The sequence below is a fragment of the Eleutherodactylus coqui genome, chromosome 2, assembly GCF_035609145.1.
Source record: "Eleutherodactylus coqui strain aEleCoq1 chromosome 2, aEleCoq1.hap1, whole genome shotgun sequence".
NCBI lineage: Eukaryota > Metazoa > Chordata > Amphibia > Anura > Eleutherodactylidae > Eleutherodactylus > Eleutherodactylus coqui.
This window is the reverse complement of record NC_089838.1, coordinates 4,061,322-4,076,919: the sequence shown is the minus strand read 5'-3', so window position 1 is coordinate 4,076,919 and position 15,598 is coordinate 4,061,322. Positions and strand designations below refer to the sequence as shown.

The following is a 15,598-nucleotide window of genomic DNA, read 5'->3' as shown; positions in this document are numbered from 1 at the left end:
AGCTACCAAAAATATTTTTTGCAGGGGTTTTCTCCAGCGTCACAGAGGGCTCTTTTTTATATCTTTTTTTCACTGCCTTTTTTTCTGGTTTTTAGTTTTATTAGGGGTAAAAAGCTAAAAAAAAAAGGTGTGTTTTTTAATTTATTTTTAAAATCAGTGTATTTATGCTTAAATAAAGTACAGGGACAGCTGCCTCATTTTGAGATATAATTTGTATAGTTTTGGGTTACAGGGATAGTATGGCAGCGGTTTGGGTTGGTGGTCGGTCATTTTCTTTTTTAGATTAATATATTTTTATTTAATTCTGTAATTTTTTAAACTTATTTTTGTAACAATTTTTTAACAACTGTGTCCACCATGACATCATATAAGACTAATGGGGGTCATTCACATTGTTTTTTTCATACTTCCCCACTGTAGCTGGGGCATCCATAGGAGCCCCAGTTACAGGGGAAAAACTTCCCCCTGTAGTGACAGTAGTCACTAACAGAGCTGATCAGGGTCTGCTAGGACCCGGCAGCTCTGCTGTGACAGAGGGCAGTTGGTGATCACATGATCGCCGGGTCACATAGTGGAACTAGCACTTCCATTTTCCTTTTATTATTACATTTATTTATTATATTTCCCCCTAATGAAGCTCCTCTGCACCATGGAGCGCTCTTCTTATTCATTTAAGAACTTGGTAAAGTCCATTGTATGGGAGTAAACTATTAAAAAGGACTGTTCAGGAAATCCGCTACATGGAAACCTGAAGATGGAAATCGGACTATTATCTTTATTCTTCCAGTTAATTAAAGTTTCCGATTATAGCAGCATGTTGACTCTTAGGTCCTTCACAACGACATGTTGACTCCTAGGTCCTTCACAACGAAGTCTCATGGTAACGCTAAAAGAACTGGGCCTGGCCCTCCTGGTCCCAGAACCTGCACAGCTTACAGACCCCGAGACTAACATACCAGGGCCTCCAGAGAAAAGGGGAGACCCCAAGTCTGAACTTTGTGCCCTTTCACAGCAGCACGCTGTGTGCGCTTTATGGCAGCTGCAATGGTATAGAAAAAATTATAATCTCTAGGAAGTGATGGAGGACGGCCCTTCCCACAGCAACCAGAAAACTGCGTAGAGAGCTTTATCTATGTGCATGGCTTTACTGTCCTGCCTTATCTAGTATAATAGTCATCATTCAATGGGTCATACTCACCCAGTCTAGCAGTGTTGGAAACTCCACTTCTGCTTCCGTTCGAGTATGACCCTTCCATGATGTAATCGCACTGGCCTGGCTGTTTGGCTCATTTCAATAATTAACCCTCTGTTTGTGCATTGGCCAAGATAGAAAAGGGTCTGGCTCCATTATTGAAATGAACTGAACAGCGAGCCCCTGCAATAACATCACATGCAATGGAAGGGCATACCATGTGACCAGGCCAGAAGTGGAGGATCCAACACCACTGGATGATATATTCCCCTCCCAGGACAACCTTTGTAGCTCATAGTTTGTCTAATAGTAATGAGATGACTCTGCTCATTCTGACACAGCCTATAAAGTAGAGCTAACAAGTAAGGTGCAGAAAACAGCAATGTCAGTCTAATGAGACTAATCTAATAGCCATTGTGAAAAGTGGAATATTTCAAGATTTTTTTTTATGTGCACAGCCATGTGAAAAAAAAACACCAAATTTTTTCTAAAGTATGGCTGGCTGCCCGCGGGTGATTTGTCATAGCGTGATCCGCAGCGATAAATCACACGCAGAGCACACATGGCATACGTCCCATAGGATAACTATGGAAAGCGCAGCCCAATGTACACGAGCGAAAAATGGGTTCATCGCGGAAAATCGCGGTGACATTAGTGTTCCCCCGCGGTGGACTATCGCTCGCAATATTCCGTCCGCCCGTGAACACTCAGCCTGACAATTATAACAAAAACATTATATTCTGAAGCCAGTTTGAATAATTATTCCAATTAGAAGTGTAGCTTGACTTTGTCATGTTGCTATGTAAAGGCTGCATCAGTCTCCGGCCCACCTTGTGTCTGCTTATATGGTAGAGAGGCTTTTGCTCCCACTCCCCCCCAGGTACCAGGACCGAGGCTACCTGTACACCTCCTCCAACTACAGCCCTGATTCCAACCCATATCAGTTTAGTATTGTCCCTGTATACGGCACTCTTATATTTTTTTTGCCATGGTGTCACTTTATGAAGCTCGTGATCAATTTTGGAACCCTAAGGCCTCCTTCACGCGGACGACACGGCATCGCCACAAGAAAATCACACCGATATCGCATCACTGGTCCGTGTGATATTGCTGCATCTTCTTGTAGCAATACCGCGATTTTGTAGCGCTATAAAGTCGACTTTGTAGCACCACATGCGAGGATTTTTGGGTGGTGGGCTTGAAATATAAGCCCTACCCTGAAAATAAGCCCTAACTACAGAAAAAAAGTATATTTTACGTAGAAGCGCTGTCCGGCTTCACTGCAGCTTCTTCTTGGTCCCCAGCACTGGTCTTCTTCCTCTCTTCTGGCCAGGGAGTGAAAAATCTCCGCCTCCTGGAAACACTGGCTGTGATTGGCTGACGCTTAGCCAATCAAAGCCTGCGCTCGATAAATGGCTGTGATTGGTTCAATCCCAGGGAGAGAAGAGATGAAGGAGAATAGTGCTAAGGACACGGGGAGAAGTTGCGGTCGTGCTGACAGTGCCTCTATGGTGATGTATACTGTTTTTATTATTTTTTCCTGCAGCTAGGTCTTTGACAGTAGGATTCCTTACTGTCAAAGTTGTGTCGCACCGCACGAAAAACGCGATGCAACAGAGAGGAAGGTTCCATAGGGAAGCATGGGCTACAAAACCTCACGAGTCGCGTGCAGATCGCCGGACCCTCAAGGTTTTTGTGTTGGGATGTTGCATGCTACAAAACTTTGCATGTGTGAAGGAGCCCATAGGAAGGCACGGGCTTCACATACATGCGATTCGTAGCATTGTAGCAATGCGACAAAATCCCCCGTGTGAAGGAGGCCTTATAGTCACACTCTGTCTCTTACTGCTGCTCTTGATGTGACACTTTGGGTATATTGAAGGTAAGCTTGACCCCCCTGAGCTACATAGTCATTAACCCATCTTCGGGAAAAAAATGAAAAAAATAAATGGGTAGTTGCTGTAGTTACCTGAGGTAGCACTGCGGGTCCATGTCCTGCCAATCTGTGCAAGGAGCTGACCTGAGGGACTTTAATTGGCACTGCAGTTATGGTACCCAATGTCTGTGTAAGCAAAGACAAGAAAGAACAATTGATTAGTCAGAGGTTGCCCACATGTGGGTACGCCATAGAAGGAGATACAAAGAAACACACACGTTACAGTTGGTAAAGTGAAACTGATTAGTCTGACCTCAAATCAAATCGGTTTTTCAAGTTCACTTTTTGGTCAACGCCTTTGGTCATCCTAAAGGGGAATACCCCCTTTTGAGACTTCTCCAGGAAAAGCAGGTACCCTGTTTATAAAATGGCTTGACTATGTTAGTGGAAAAAGTAGAAATAGAAAGGGAATCTCTGCACTGAACAGTCTGTTTATATTGGAAAGGTCTCCTGCTGATAAACTAATTTACAAGGTGTCCCACTGCTGGGACCTCCAGTGATCAGCTGTAATCTGTGAAGGAATCTGGTAGCAACTGTTTGATTTCACTGCAGCACCACCACAGGAGAAATAAAGCATTACACTGGGTCCTCCAAAGCCAGAGATGCTGTGCAGGCTATGTAATAGATGATTCCTGCACAAGGAACACTTCGATTAACTTAAAATGACCTAAAAGGGTATTTGGTAATGAATTTGCTAATAGAGTCGACCACTTTGAATACCCTTTCTCAGTCTATAAAACCTATTATGCCTCAGTCAGGAGTCTGAAGAAGCTCCCGGTATTATGGATGCAATAGAAATTTCATGGATGAAAAAGTAATAAATGCCTTTCTTCTTGTGTCTGAGAGGCGGAGAGAGCCATAATGTTAGGGATTCTGTCAGACTCTGGGACATTTAATGTTTTTATTCTCCATTTGCAGAGATTAGAAATGTCAGCCATAGGACATCGCCGCACAAAGGCAAACCAACGGACATGTGTAAAATAAAGAAACTAGTATGAAAAGTCACACATACACAGAGCCGTGCCTAGAGTTAGATTACAGCGAACTACTGCATAGTGCTTCGAAATCTGTAATTGTGGCAAGTCAGTCAAAAATGCCAAATTAAGGCCACAGTAGTGCTAGGGTTAACCATACCCCTACCTTCTACTCTGTGTATATAGGCTCATAGAATGGTAGAGTTGGAAGGGACCTCCTGGGTCATCAGGTCCTCCAGGGTCATCGGGACCTCCAGGGTCATCGGTTCCGACCCCCAGCTTAGTGCAGGATCACTAAATCATCCCAGACAGATATATAGACTGCATACGTCTAACAATACAAGCGATGCAACCCTGGACAGGTACACATTCCTACATAGGGGTACAATCCAGCACGGATTTCCAGAAAAAGTGTAAAATGTCAGATTTCAGTTACTTCAGGTCAGGGTACGGCTTGGCAAGGTTGGGAAAGTGACTTCTTGGCTAAATAATTAGTCTTAAGAACACAATCCATAGGTTCATTGAGAACTACTGACATTAGTGATATGAAATTGGAGCTATCGCTTTAATTCTGAAATGGGGAGGTGTCATTATGAGGCCCCTGGGGACCCACGCTTTATGTGACGCACGCAGTAACACAGAATACACCGATTCCTTAGAAATAATAAACATATTAGCAGAAAAAACATTTTATCTTTAAAGGATTTTAAGAAATGCAAAATGGCAACTTGAACCGCATTAACACCGATATTAAACATCAGCGGCTCTTTTTGCCATTTCTTTGAGCCTTTTTATGGTAATTTCCTTTTGAATAGCGTGTTAAGAAAGGAGAAAAAAAAAGGCTGGCAACGCTTGCCCTTTAAATACGTAAATTGAGAGCGGCAGAAACAATAACTGTGAAAGGTTACAGTGTGAGCCGAGCCGATTATATGACTACAATCACTGCGTAAAGCATCGTAATAAAGAGGCGGCAGTAATGCAGATATACAGCACACCGTATTGATCTCATCTAGTTGGCTCTCTCAAAGGGAAGGGAATCTTGAAGGCTGCAGTCAAGGTTCTTTACTGATCTCGTCGTATCCGGAGACGTCGTGTAAACACTACTGGTAGTGATGTATTATAATATGAGCATTATGATAAAGCCAGAGGGGATGATGTATATTGGAGGCAGTCACTATGGATGTTAGGAGACCCGCAGGAGGGGGTGTCTGCCATCAGGAAGGAAAGGGGCTTTATTTTTCTAGAAACGGCACCAACTTTGCTATACATTGCATATTATCGTGCACCTCAGCAGAGGCCTAACTTGAAGCTTCCGGGCCCCAATGCAAAACCTGTAACAGGGCCCCCAACTATAATGCTTTATTCATAGTACTGGGTTCCCTATATGGAGAAGAGAGGCCCTATGGGCCCCCTAAGGCTCTTGGGCCAAAGTGCAACCGCATCACCTATAGTTACGCCCCTCAACCTCAGAACTTGATGGGATCTGGAAAAGCTGGTGGGGAGGGGGGTATTAACTCCAGACAAATCCCTTGATGTTGGCTAGATTCCTTAGAGTTGTGGCCTGTGCGAATCAGAGAAAGTTGTCTGCTCCACATATGAAGCAGATATATACTGTAGATACTGGTAGCTGGAAAGATATTAGATGTAGAGTAGATATTTTATATGAAATAGATAGATAGATAGATATGAGATAGATAGATAGATAGATAGATAGATAGATAGATAGGAGATAGATAGGAGATAGATAGATAGATAGGAGATAGATAGATAGATAGATAGATAGGGAGATATGAGATAGATAGATAGATATATAGATAGATAGGAGATAGATAGATAGATAGATAGGAGATAGATAGATAGATAGATAGATATGAGATAGATAGATAGATAGATAGATAGATAGATAGATAGATAGGGAGATATGAGATAGATAGATATGAGATGGATAGATAGATAGATAGATAGATAGATAGGAGATAGATAGATAGATAGGAGATAGATAGGAGATAGATAGATAGGAGATAGATAGGAGATAGATAGATAGATAGATAGGAGATAGATATATAGATAGATAGATATGGGATAGATAGATAGGAGATAGATAGATAGGAGATAGATAGATATATAGATAGATATGGGATAGATAGATAGGAGATAGATAGATATGAGATAGATAGATAGGAGATAGATAGATATATAGATAGGAGATAGATAGATAGGAGATAGATAGATATATAGATAGGAGATAGATAGATAGGAGATAGATAGATATGGGATAGATAGAGAGATAGATAGATAGATAGATAGATAGATATGGGATAGAGAGATAGATAGATATGGGATAGAGAGATAGATAGATATGGGATAGAGAGATAGATAGATAGATATGGGATAGATAGATAGATAGATAGATAGATAGATAGATAGATATGGGATAGGAGATAGATAGATAGGAGATAGATAGATAGGAGATAGATAGGAGATAGATAGATATGAGATAGATAGATAGATAGATATGAGATAGATAGATAGATAGATATGAGATAGATAGATAGATAGATAGGAGATAGATAGATAAGAGATAGATAGGAGATAGATAGATAGATAGGAGATAGATATGAGATAGATAGATATGAGATAGATAGATATGGGATAGATAGAGAGATAGATAGATAGATAGATAGATAGATAGATAGATAGATAGATAGATAGATAGATAGATAGATAGATATGGGATAGGAGATAGATAGATATGCGATAGATAGATAGATAGATAGATAGATATGCGATAGATAGATAGATAGATAGATAGATAGATATGCGATAGATAGATAGATAGATATGAGATAGATAAATATGAGATAGATAGATAGATAGATAGGAGTTAGATAGATAGATAGATATGAGATAGATAGATATGAGATAGATAGATAGATAGGAGATAGATAAATAGAGATGAGATAGATAGATAGATAGGAGATAGATAGATAGATAGATAGATAGGAGTTAGATAGATAGATAGATAGGAGATAGATAAATAGAGATGAGATAGATAGATAGATAGATAGGAGATAGATAGATAGATAGATAGATAGATAAATAGAGATGAGATAGATAGGAGATAAATAGATAGATAGGAGATAAATAGATAGATAGATAGATAGATAGATAGATAGATAGATAGATAGATAGATATGAGATTGATAGATAGATATGAGATTGATAGATAGATAGATAGGAGATAGATAAATAGAGATGAGATAGATAGATAGATATGAGATAGATAGATATGAGATAGATAGATAGATAGATATGAGATAGATAGATAGATAGGAGATAGATAGATAGATAGATAGATAGGAGATAGATAGATAGATAGATAGATAGATAGGAGATAGATAGATAGATAGATAGATAGATAGATAGATAGATAGATAGATAGATATGAGATAGATAGATAGATAGATATGAGATAGATAGATAGATATGAGATAGATATGAGATAGATAGATAGATAGATAGGAGTTAGATAGATAGATAGATAGATAGGAGATAGATAAATAGAGATGAGATAGATAGATAGATAGATAGATAGATAGATAGGAGATAGATAGATAGATAGATAGATAGATAGATAGATAGGAGACAGATAAATAGAGATGAGATAGATAAATAGATATGAGATAGATAGGAGATAAATAGATAGATAGGAGATAAATAGATAGATAGATAGGAGATAGATAGATAGGAGATAGAGAGATAGATAGATAGGAGTTAGATAGATAGATAGATAGGAGATAGATAGATAGATAGATATGAGATAGATAGATAGATAGATAGATAGATAGATATGAGATAGATAGATAGATATGAGATAGATAGATATGAGATAGATAGATAGATAGATAGATAGGAGTTAGATAGATAGATAGATAGATAGATAGATAGATAGATAGATAGATAGATATGAGATAGATAGATAGATAGGAGATAGATAGATAGATAGATAGGAGATAGATAAATAGAGATGAGATAGATAAATAGATATGAGATAGATAGGAGATAAATAGATAGATAGGAGATAAATAGATAGATAGATAGATAGGAGTTAGATAGATAGATAGATAGATAGATAGGAGATAGATAAATAGAGATGAGATAGATAGATAGATAGGAGATAGATAGATAGATAGGAGATAGATAAATAGAGATGAGATAGATAAATAGATATGAGATAGATAGGAGATAAATAGATAGATATGAGATAGATAGGAGATAAATAGATAGATATGAGATTGATAGATAGATAGATAGATAGGAGTTAGATAGATAGATAGGAGATGAGAGAGATAGATAGATATGAGATAGATAGATATGAGATAGATAGATAGATAGATAGATAGATAGGAGATAGATAGATATGAGATAGATAGATAGATAGATAGATAGATAGATAGATAGATAGATAGATAGATAGGAGATAGATAGATATGAGATAGATAGATAGATAGATAGATAGATAGATAGATAGATAGGAGATAGATAGATAGATAGATAGATAGATAGATAGATAGATAGATAGATAGGAGATAGATAGATAGATAGATATGAGATAGATAGATAGGAGATAGATAGGAGATAGATAGATAGATAGATAGATAGATAAATATGAGATAGATAGATAGATAGATATGAGATAGATAGATAGATAGATATGAGATAGATAGATATGAGATAGATAGATAGATAGATAGATATGAGATAGATGGATAGATAGATAGGAGATAGATAGATAGATAGATAGATAGATAGATAGATAGATAGATAGATAGATAGATAGATAGATAGATAGAATCACCAGCATTCTGGTTCAGTTCAGGTTTTTCATGTTCGATATCCATCTGTAATGTCACTTGTGAAGCAGTCATATCTGCGGTGCTGAAAGACTAGTAAAGGGCACAAATGAATCTATTGAATCTCAAATGACTTATATTCAAAGTTAATGGCGGAGCAGCGATGCATTGTGGGAGCGGAGCGTAATATATTGTTTTTATGACTGTAATAGGCTGCACTGTATGTAATGTTTCCATGTAAATTTCTGCGAGTTACTCCAATAAAGTGACAAGGTATTAGCCGCGCTCGGATTGTCACAATACCAGCGTGTTCTACATTAAATTCATCTTTTTTTTTTTCTGCTCCGCTGTTGTTTATTCAATATTAAAGACGTGAGAGTTGTAATGTAGCAGAGCTGGAATGCCATGGCAACTAGCAGGATGACAATGTGAATATGAATGGATATTTACTAAAGTCATTTCAACATTCATTTTTCTGCCTGAATGTTGTGTTTAACCTTGAGCTCAGCTACAATAGCGCCGGCGTTCGCCACATCCCCCTATATTTTAGGCCTTTTTGTAGACAACAATGCTCGCTACAGAACAGCAAATTAAGTGATGTGTTCTTACAAAGATAGAAATATACAGGAGTGGGGGATGCGGAATGCACAAGTCAAACGCTGCAACGTCTAAGTCAAGCCTGTCACTTACATGCGGCAGGCAGCCATAATGTATGCCACACTTTATAGATTAGTACACACCGCTGATAGATATAGATACATGTACACATCTACATATAAGTATAGAAATCGGGGTGTAAATAGGTGGAAGAAACATCAACAATCTCCGTTATGCAGATGACACAACTCTGCTTGTAGAAACAGAAGCCGGTCTGAAGCCGCTGATATGGAACATTAAAACTGGAAGGGAAAAAATTGGCCTCTACCTGAATGTAAAGACTAAAATTATGACAACTGCAAAAAATGGCCAAATTCAAATCAAAATGACACTCATGACAATGAGGTTGTAGAGACTTTATCTTCCTTGGCTCAGAAGTTGACCAGGCCGGAGAATCTAACTAAAACATAGGATTGAGGTGAAGTGCGATGCTAAACATGGACAAAATCTGGAAAAGTACGGATATTGGTATAGAAACTAAATGCAGGATAGTGCAAACCATTGTTTTCTCCAGAGCCGTGTATGGATGTGAGAGCGGGACTGCGAGGGAAGCTGAGAGAAGGAGGATTGATGCATTTGAGCTGTGATGCTGGCGAAAGCTGCTGCGTATACCCTGGACGGCGAGAGTAACAAACAGAGAAGTCCTGAATCGTATAAGACCCAATATATCACTGGAGGGGAAGATGGCCAGACTCAGACTCACTAGAGGACAAGATGGCCAGACTCAGACTCACTAGAGGACAAGATGGCCAGACTCAGACTCACTAGAGGACAAGATGGCCAGACTCAGACTCACTAGAGGACAAGATGGCCAGACTCAGACTCACTAGAGGACAAGATGGCCAGACTCAGACTCACTAGAGGACAAGATGGCCAGACTCAGACTCACTAGAGGACAAGATGGCCAGACTCAGACTCACTAGAGGACAAGATGGCCAGACTCAGACTCACTAGAGGACAAGATGGCCAGACTCAGACTCACTAGAGGACAAGATGGCCAGACTCAGACTCACTAGAGGACAAGATGGCCAGACTCAGACTGATGGAGGACAAGATGACCAGACTCAGACTGATGGAGGACAAGATGACCAGACTCAGACTGATGGAGGACAAGATGACCAGACTCAGACTGATGGAGGACAAGATGACCGGACTCAAACTGATGGAGGACAAGATGACCGGACTCAGACTCACTGGAGGACAAGATCAGCGGACTCAGACTGATGGAGGACAAGATGACCGGACTCAGACTGACGGAAGACAAGATGACCAGACGCAGACTGACAGAGGATAAGATGACCAGGCTCAGACTGAGGGAGGACAAGATGACCAGGCTCAGACTGAGGGAGGACAAGATGACCAGGCTAGACTGACGGAGGACAAGATGTCCAGACTCAGACTGATGGAGGACAAGATGACCAGACTCAGATTCACTGGAGGACAAGATGACCGGACTCAGACTCATGAAGAATAAGATGACTGGACTCAGACTCACTGGAGGACAAGATGACCGGACTCAGACTCACTGGAGGACAAGATGACCGGACTCAAACTCAGTGGAGGACAAGATTACCAGACTCAGACTGATGGAAAACAAGATGACCGGACTCAGACTGATTCAGGACAAGATGACTGGACTCAGACTCACTGGAGGACAAGATGACCAGACTCAGACTGATGGAGGACAAGATGACCAGACTCAGACTCATGGATTTTGGCCATGTAATGCGAGCAGAGTAGCTAGAAAAATCTATAATGCTCGGACAGATCAGTGGCAACCGAAGACCACACGATGGCTGATACTGTCTGAGCTGATACTGGCATGGATATCACACAACTGAAAGAAGCAGAACCGAAAAACATGGAGGGAGCTCGCGGGTCGTGAACGACAAAGTGGCTAACAACAACAACAAAATATAGATATACTATCTGCAGGATGGGTCATCAATAACACATCAGCAGGGTCCGCCGCCCAGGACCCCCACTGCTCAGCTGTTTGCTAGGCTAGAGTAGCAATTGTAATTTAGTCATTTATACCTCTGCTCATTCTGAGCTGAACAGTCCAGTGGGCGGAGCTATCAGTGATCGGCAGCTATCCTTGTAGGTACAGTCATACACAGCTGTCAATCACTGAAGCTCCACCCATTGGACTATTCAGCTCAGAATGAGCAGAGGTGTAAATGAATACAAGTTCTACTGAATCGTTTCCCATAAACTATATATCAATCTGCCCCGCTCCTCCTATAACCCCGTGCCAGCAGTATGGACAGCGTGTTCCAGGGGACAGACTCCCTTTATATGTTTTTAACGTTTTGTAATACATTACTGTTACATTAAATAGTGCAGCTAAAACAATAGAAGTCGTCCAGCAGAAAACAAACCCACATATAGTAAGCCGACTAAACAATGGAAGAAGGCATGGCTCCTAAAGGGGGACTGAGAAAAAAGAAAAATCATAAAAAACCTGCATTATTATGTTTGGAGCCCCAATATGGAGCCGATACACATCTTTGTATCTTTCACACCGACGGATTCTTCACAGGTTTTTTTATGCAGCGTGATTATTGTTTTGCCCCCATATTGCAATTATCTTCTATTGGGACAATGTGGACCAGCAGAAAATAACAACAACATGGAGGCGAACAGCGCTGGGCGACGGCCGTAAGGTCGCCTGTAACGTGTCAGTGATACGGACCCTACTACGGACAGATTTAGGTACGCTTGTGTGAATGCACCCTTGGGCCCCCGGCACACTTGCGTTTTTACCATCAGTGCGGGGTCTGTTAATAAACGGACTACACGGCATACAGGGCCGCATTATTCTATGGTGCAGCAGACGCAGACTGAGTGAGAAAACGCACCCCTCGCACTAATCTGATCCGCTTTACGGCCGAGAGTCACCCATTCAAGTCAATGAGTAGAGAAAATAATGTCCAGCACATGGCTGCCATCCGTATGGCGTCCGTATAATCAGAAATATGCAGAAAAAAAGACTTGGACTTGTTTTAGTTTTTTGCGGATGTGAAGCACATGGAGTGGACAGAGGACGCGGCTTGTAGAAGCGGGATGTGAAAATGGAACTGCTAGAAACTGCAGCTTACCGGAGACAACATTCTGCTGCTAAGAATTAATGCGCCTCGTCTGTATATAAGAACAGTCTGGGGTGGGTAATGCCGTCCATAAGAGGAGAACGGGTAACCAGCTGCATTATGGCGCTGCACATCACTTTATGGCGCTGCACATCACTTTATGGCGCTGCACATCACTTTATGGCGCTGTAAAGTGTCAATCAGAATTCCTGCCCCATTGATCCTTCTTCCCACCATTTGGATGAATGAATGGGATGTGGTGACAATGATGAGCAGCTGTACGGGAGCATCATGGTCTGTTGAGTCTGAATAACTGGCCTGATGGACTATTAGCCCCCTCCCGTACACGCAGGGACCTACATAAGTCAGACGTCACTGTCATTTTGCAGGGATCCCGGTATTGTCACCACTGGTGCGTGGACAGCTGGATAGGCCTCCCAGTATGTAATTTATGTAGTAGGCCGGTCAACTAGACAACAACAGGGCAGGCGGAGGAGACGCTCTGGAGAACTTCATCCGTAAGTTTACTATGTGTTTACAATAAACTTGGGTTCTTGAATCCAAAATGGCGGCCTGTGGTAAGTAAAGCTCCCATAGATGGTAGATGGTTGTGGTTGTCCTTGTGGACTTGTCAAATCATCTCAATGCATCTCAACCTCTACATCCCTATTGCTTTCCTCGCAATCAGTAAGGGGGTGTTTGGCAGCTGATTATCCCCCCCCGCCCTACTGAAAAGCCAGTCCGGCATGTTTATGGGGATGTCAGGGCTGATAGCTAAGCAATCATATACTTCAAGTGACCGTATGCTTTGGGGGCAAAGTCTTGGGCCCGGAGGTGGGGATATATTACCTGCTGTTCTTCGCTGCCAATCCGCTGGCTCGGGATCTTGTTTTTAGCCATTCAAAATAGCTGCTGCAATTTTCTAGCTACCTAACGCACACCGTGCTCTCTGATTGGCCAGCACTGATCATGTGAGCAAGTTATCCCCTAGGATAAGGCATAACTTGCCAATCAGTGGGGGTCTGAATGTTGGGCCCCCCCACCAATCCAGAGTTATTGCCCCTGGCAGTTTGAACATTTTTGACAATGGTGGTGCCCATGCGGGCTGCCACAGCATTCACTTCAATGGAAATGTCAAGTACTCAGCAATCTCCAACAGTCCCATTGAAGTGAATGCCGGACATAGCCAAGCGCTTGAACCCAGTTATCTTCAGCAGCGCCCATTGGAGAAGAGGAATGAATGTGTGGCCACTGTTGCCAGTTTACTCAGGATCAGTGGGATCCCAGCAGTTGGACTCCGACCGATTGGTTTAGTGGAGAACTTGCCAAGATGGGAATATCCCTTTAAGCACAAAACGATTCTCTTTTGTGTTACTGGGGTTTGACCTTTTATTAGAAGGGTTCCAAGACAATTCTAGTGGTGGGATCCTAGGCGATCAGATGTAATGCAGCAAGTGTCTAATTATCCTGCAGCGCCACCACAGGGGACATGAAGTATTACACAATTATCATTGAAAATAATGAACTGTGTGTGTAATGTACTACTTTGACGGCTCCTCCAGAGCAAGCGATTCTCTTTGTAGCTACTCTATTCTCCAGCTAATAGATAAGGAAACTTGAACAGCGGCCCCTCATCTGTAAACACAGGACTCTCTTATAGGGTATTTGGTCCTGAATGCCCAGGGCCCCAAATATATACAAAGAAGCAAAATACATCAATTCATAGAAGCTACAAACAGAATGAGAAAACCCATCTGTCCTTTGCAATCATAATTCACATTAAGAATCTGCTTATTGCTGAAATGTCCATTAAAGTCGTGTAAATTGATTCCATATCTATTCAGTTATATCGCGCATTAGCATGGATATTACTGCAGCGCCGCATAACATATGCTTCAGATAGAGCGTAATATAATATCATCTCTGAATGATTAAATGATGGTGACTGGATTCTTATTAATCAGCTGATGTCATTGGAGAGATATGAGGGGGGGGGGGTTATCACTTTGTCAATGGGACTGTTATTGGAGAGCCGGGTATTATCTATCACTGACAATGCACCAAATACTCGAGTATCCCGTTGCTGGGTCATGGATGCTGGGAGGTCCTGTTGGTACATGGCAACTGGCATGTTATGTGGTCGGGGATTGACATGCAGTGCTATACGTTTATCACTCTGATATGCTAGTCAGAAGTCAAAAGCAGAAGTGAGAAGCCAGCCTCCTGCTATGTCCTAAAAATCAGGGGTGATGTGCGCCCCTTCTCTGCTGACATAGTTTGGGGTATGCAAGCCATAAAAAGGGAGCTTAAGCCTAAATATACTGCAATAGTGCTGTAGAGATAAGCAGTGCGGCATAGGGCCAGGTAAAGAAACCTATTGCATGCTAATAAATAGTGCATACCAGTGGTGTAACCTGAAGCTCCCGGGCCCCAATGCAAAACCTGTAACAGGGCCCCCAATTATAATGCTTTACTCATACTACTAGGCTTACTAAATGGAGAAGATGGGCCTTATGGGCCCCTTAAGGCTTCTGGGCCCGGGAGCATCCGCATCCCCAATAGTTACAGCCCTGGTGCATATTGACTCTGATATACATACAATGCCATACAGATAAATAGTACAACTAGCACAGGGTTATTACCAATGATCTTCCCAATTGGTGACCCCCATAACTCCTGTTTAATAACACTAAGATACATACATTTGATATTGATGAAAACAAAAACTCACATCATCAAGTATGTTTTCCCCATCAGAGGTGATCAGTGGGACCCCTTTGTTACTCCACACATGGAGCCTGTAGTCAAATACACGTTGTAGCGGATCATGACTAACTGATGCAATGACTTCTGGGAGGCATGTAGACTCTAACACTACCAGAGAGAAAAAATCACCA

General features: G+C 41.4%; 1 protein-coding gene across 2 annotated transcripts in view; it reads right to left on the bottom strand.

The window, feature by feature from the left end:
- Positions 1-15,598, bottom strand: part of PHF21B (PHD finger protein 21B) — a 127,392-nt gene that overhangs the window by 39,328 nt on the left and 72,466 nt on the right. For both annotated transcript variants that reach the window (XM_066590184.1, XM_066590185.1), the window contains exon 3: positions 3,162-3,254. In XM_066590184.1, coding sequence (XP_066446281.1) covers positions 3,162-3,254 — 93 coding nt within the window. The remainder of the gene's footprint in view (positions 1-3,161; positions 3,255-15,598) is intronic.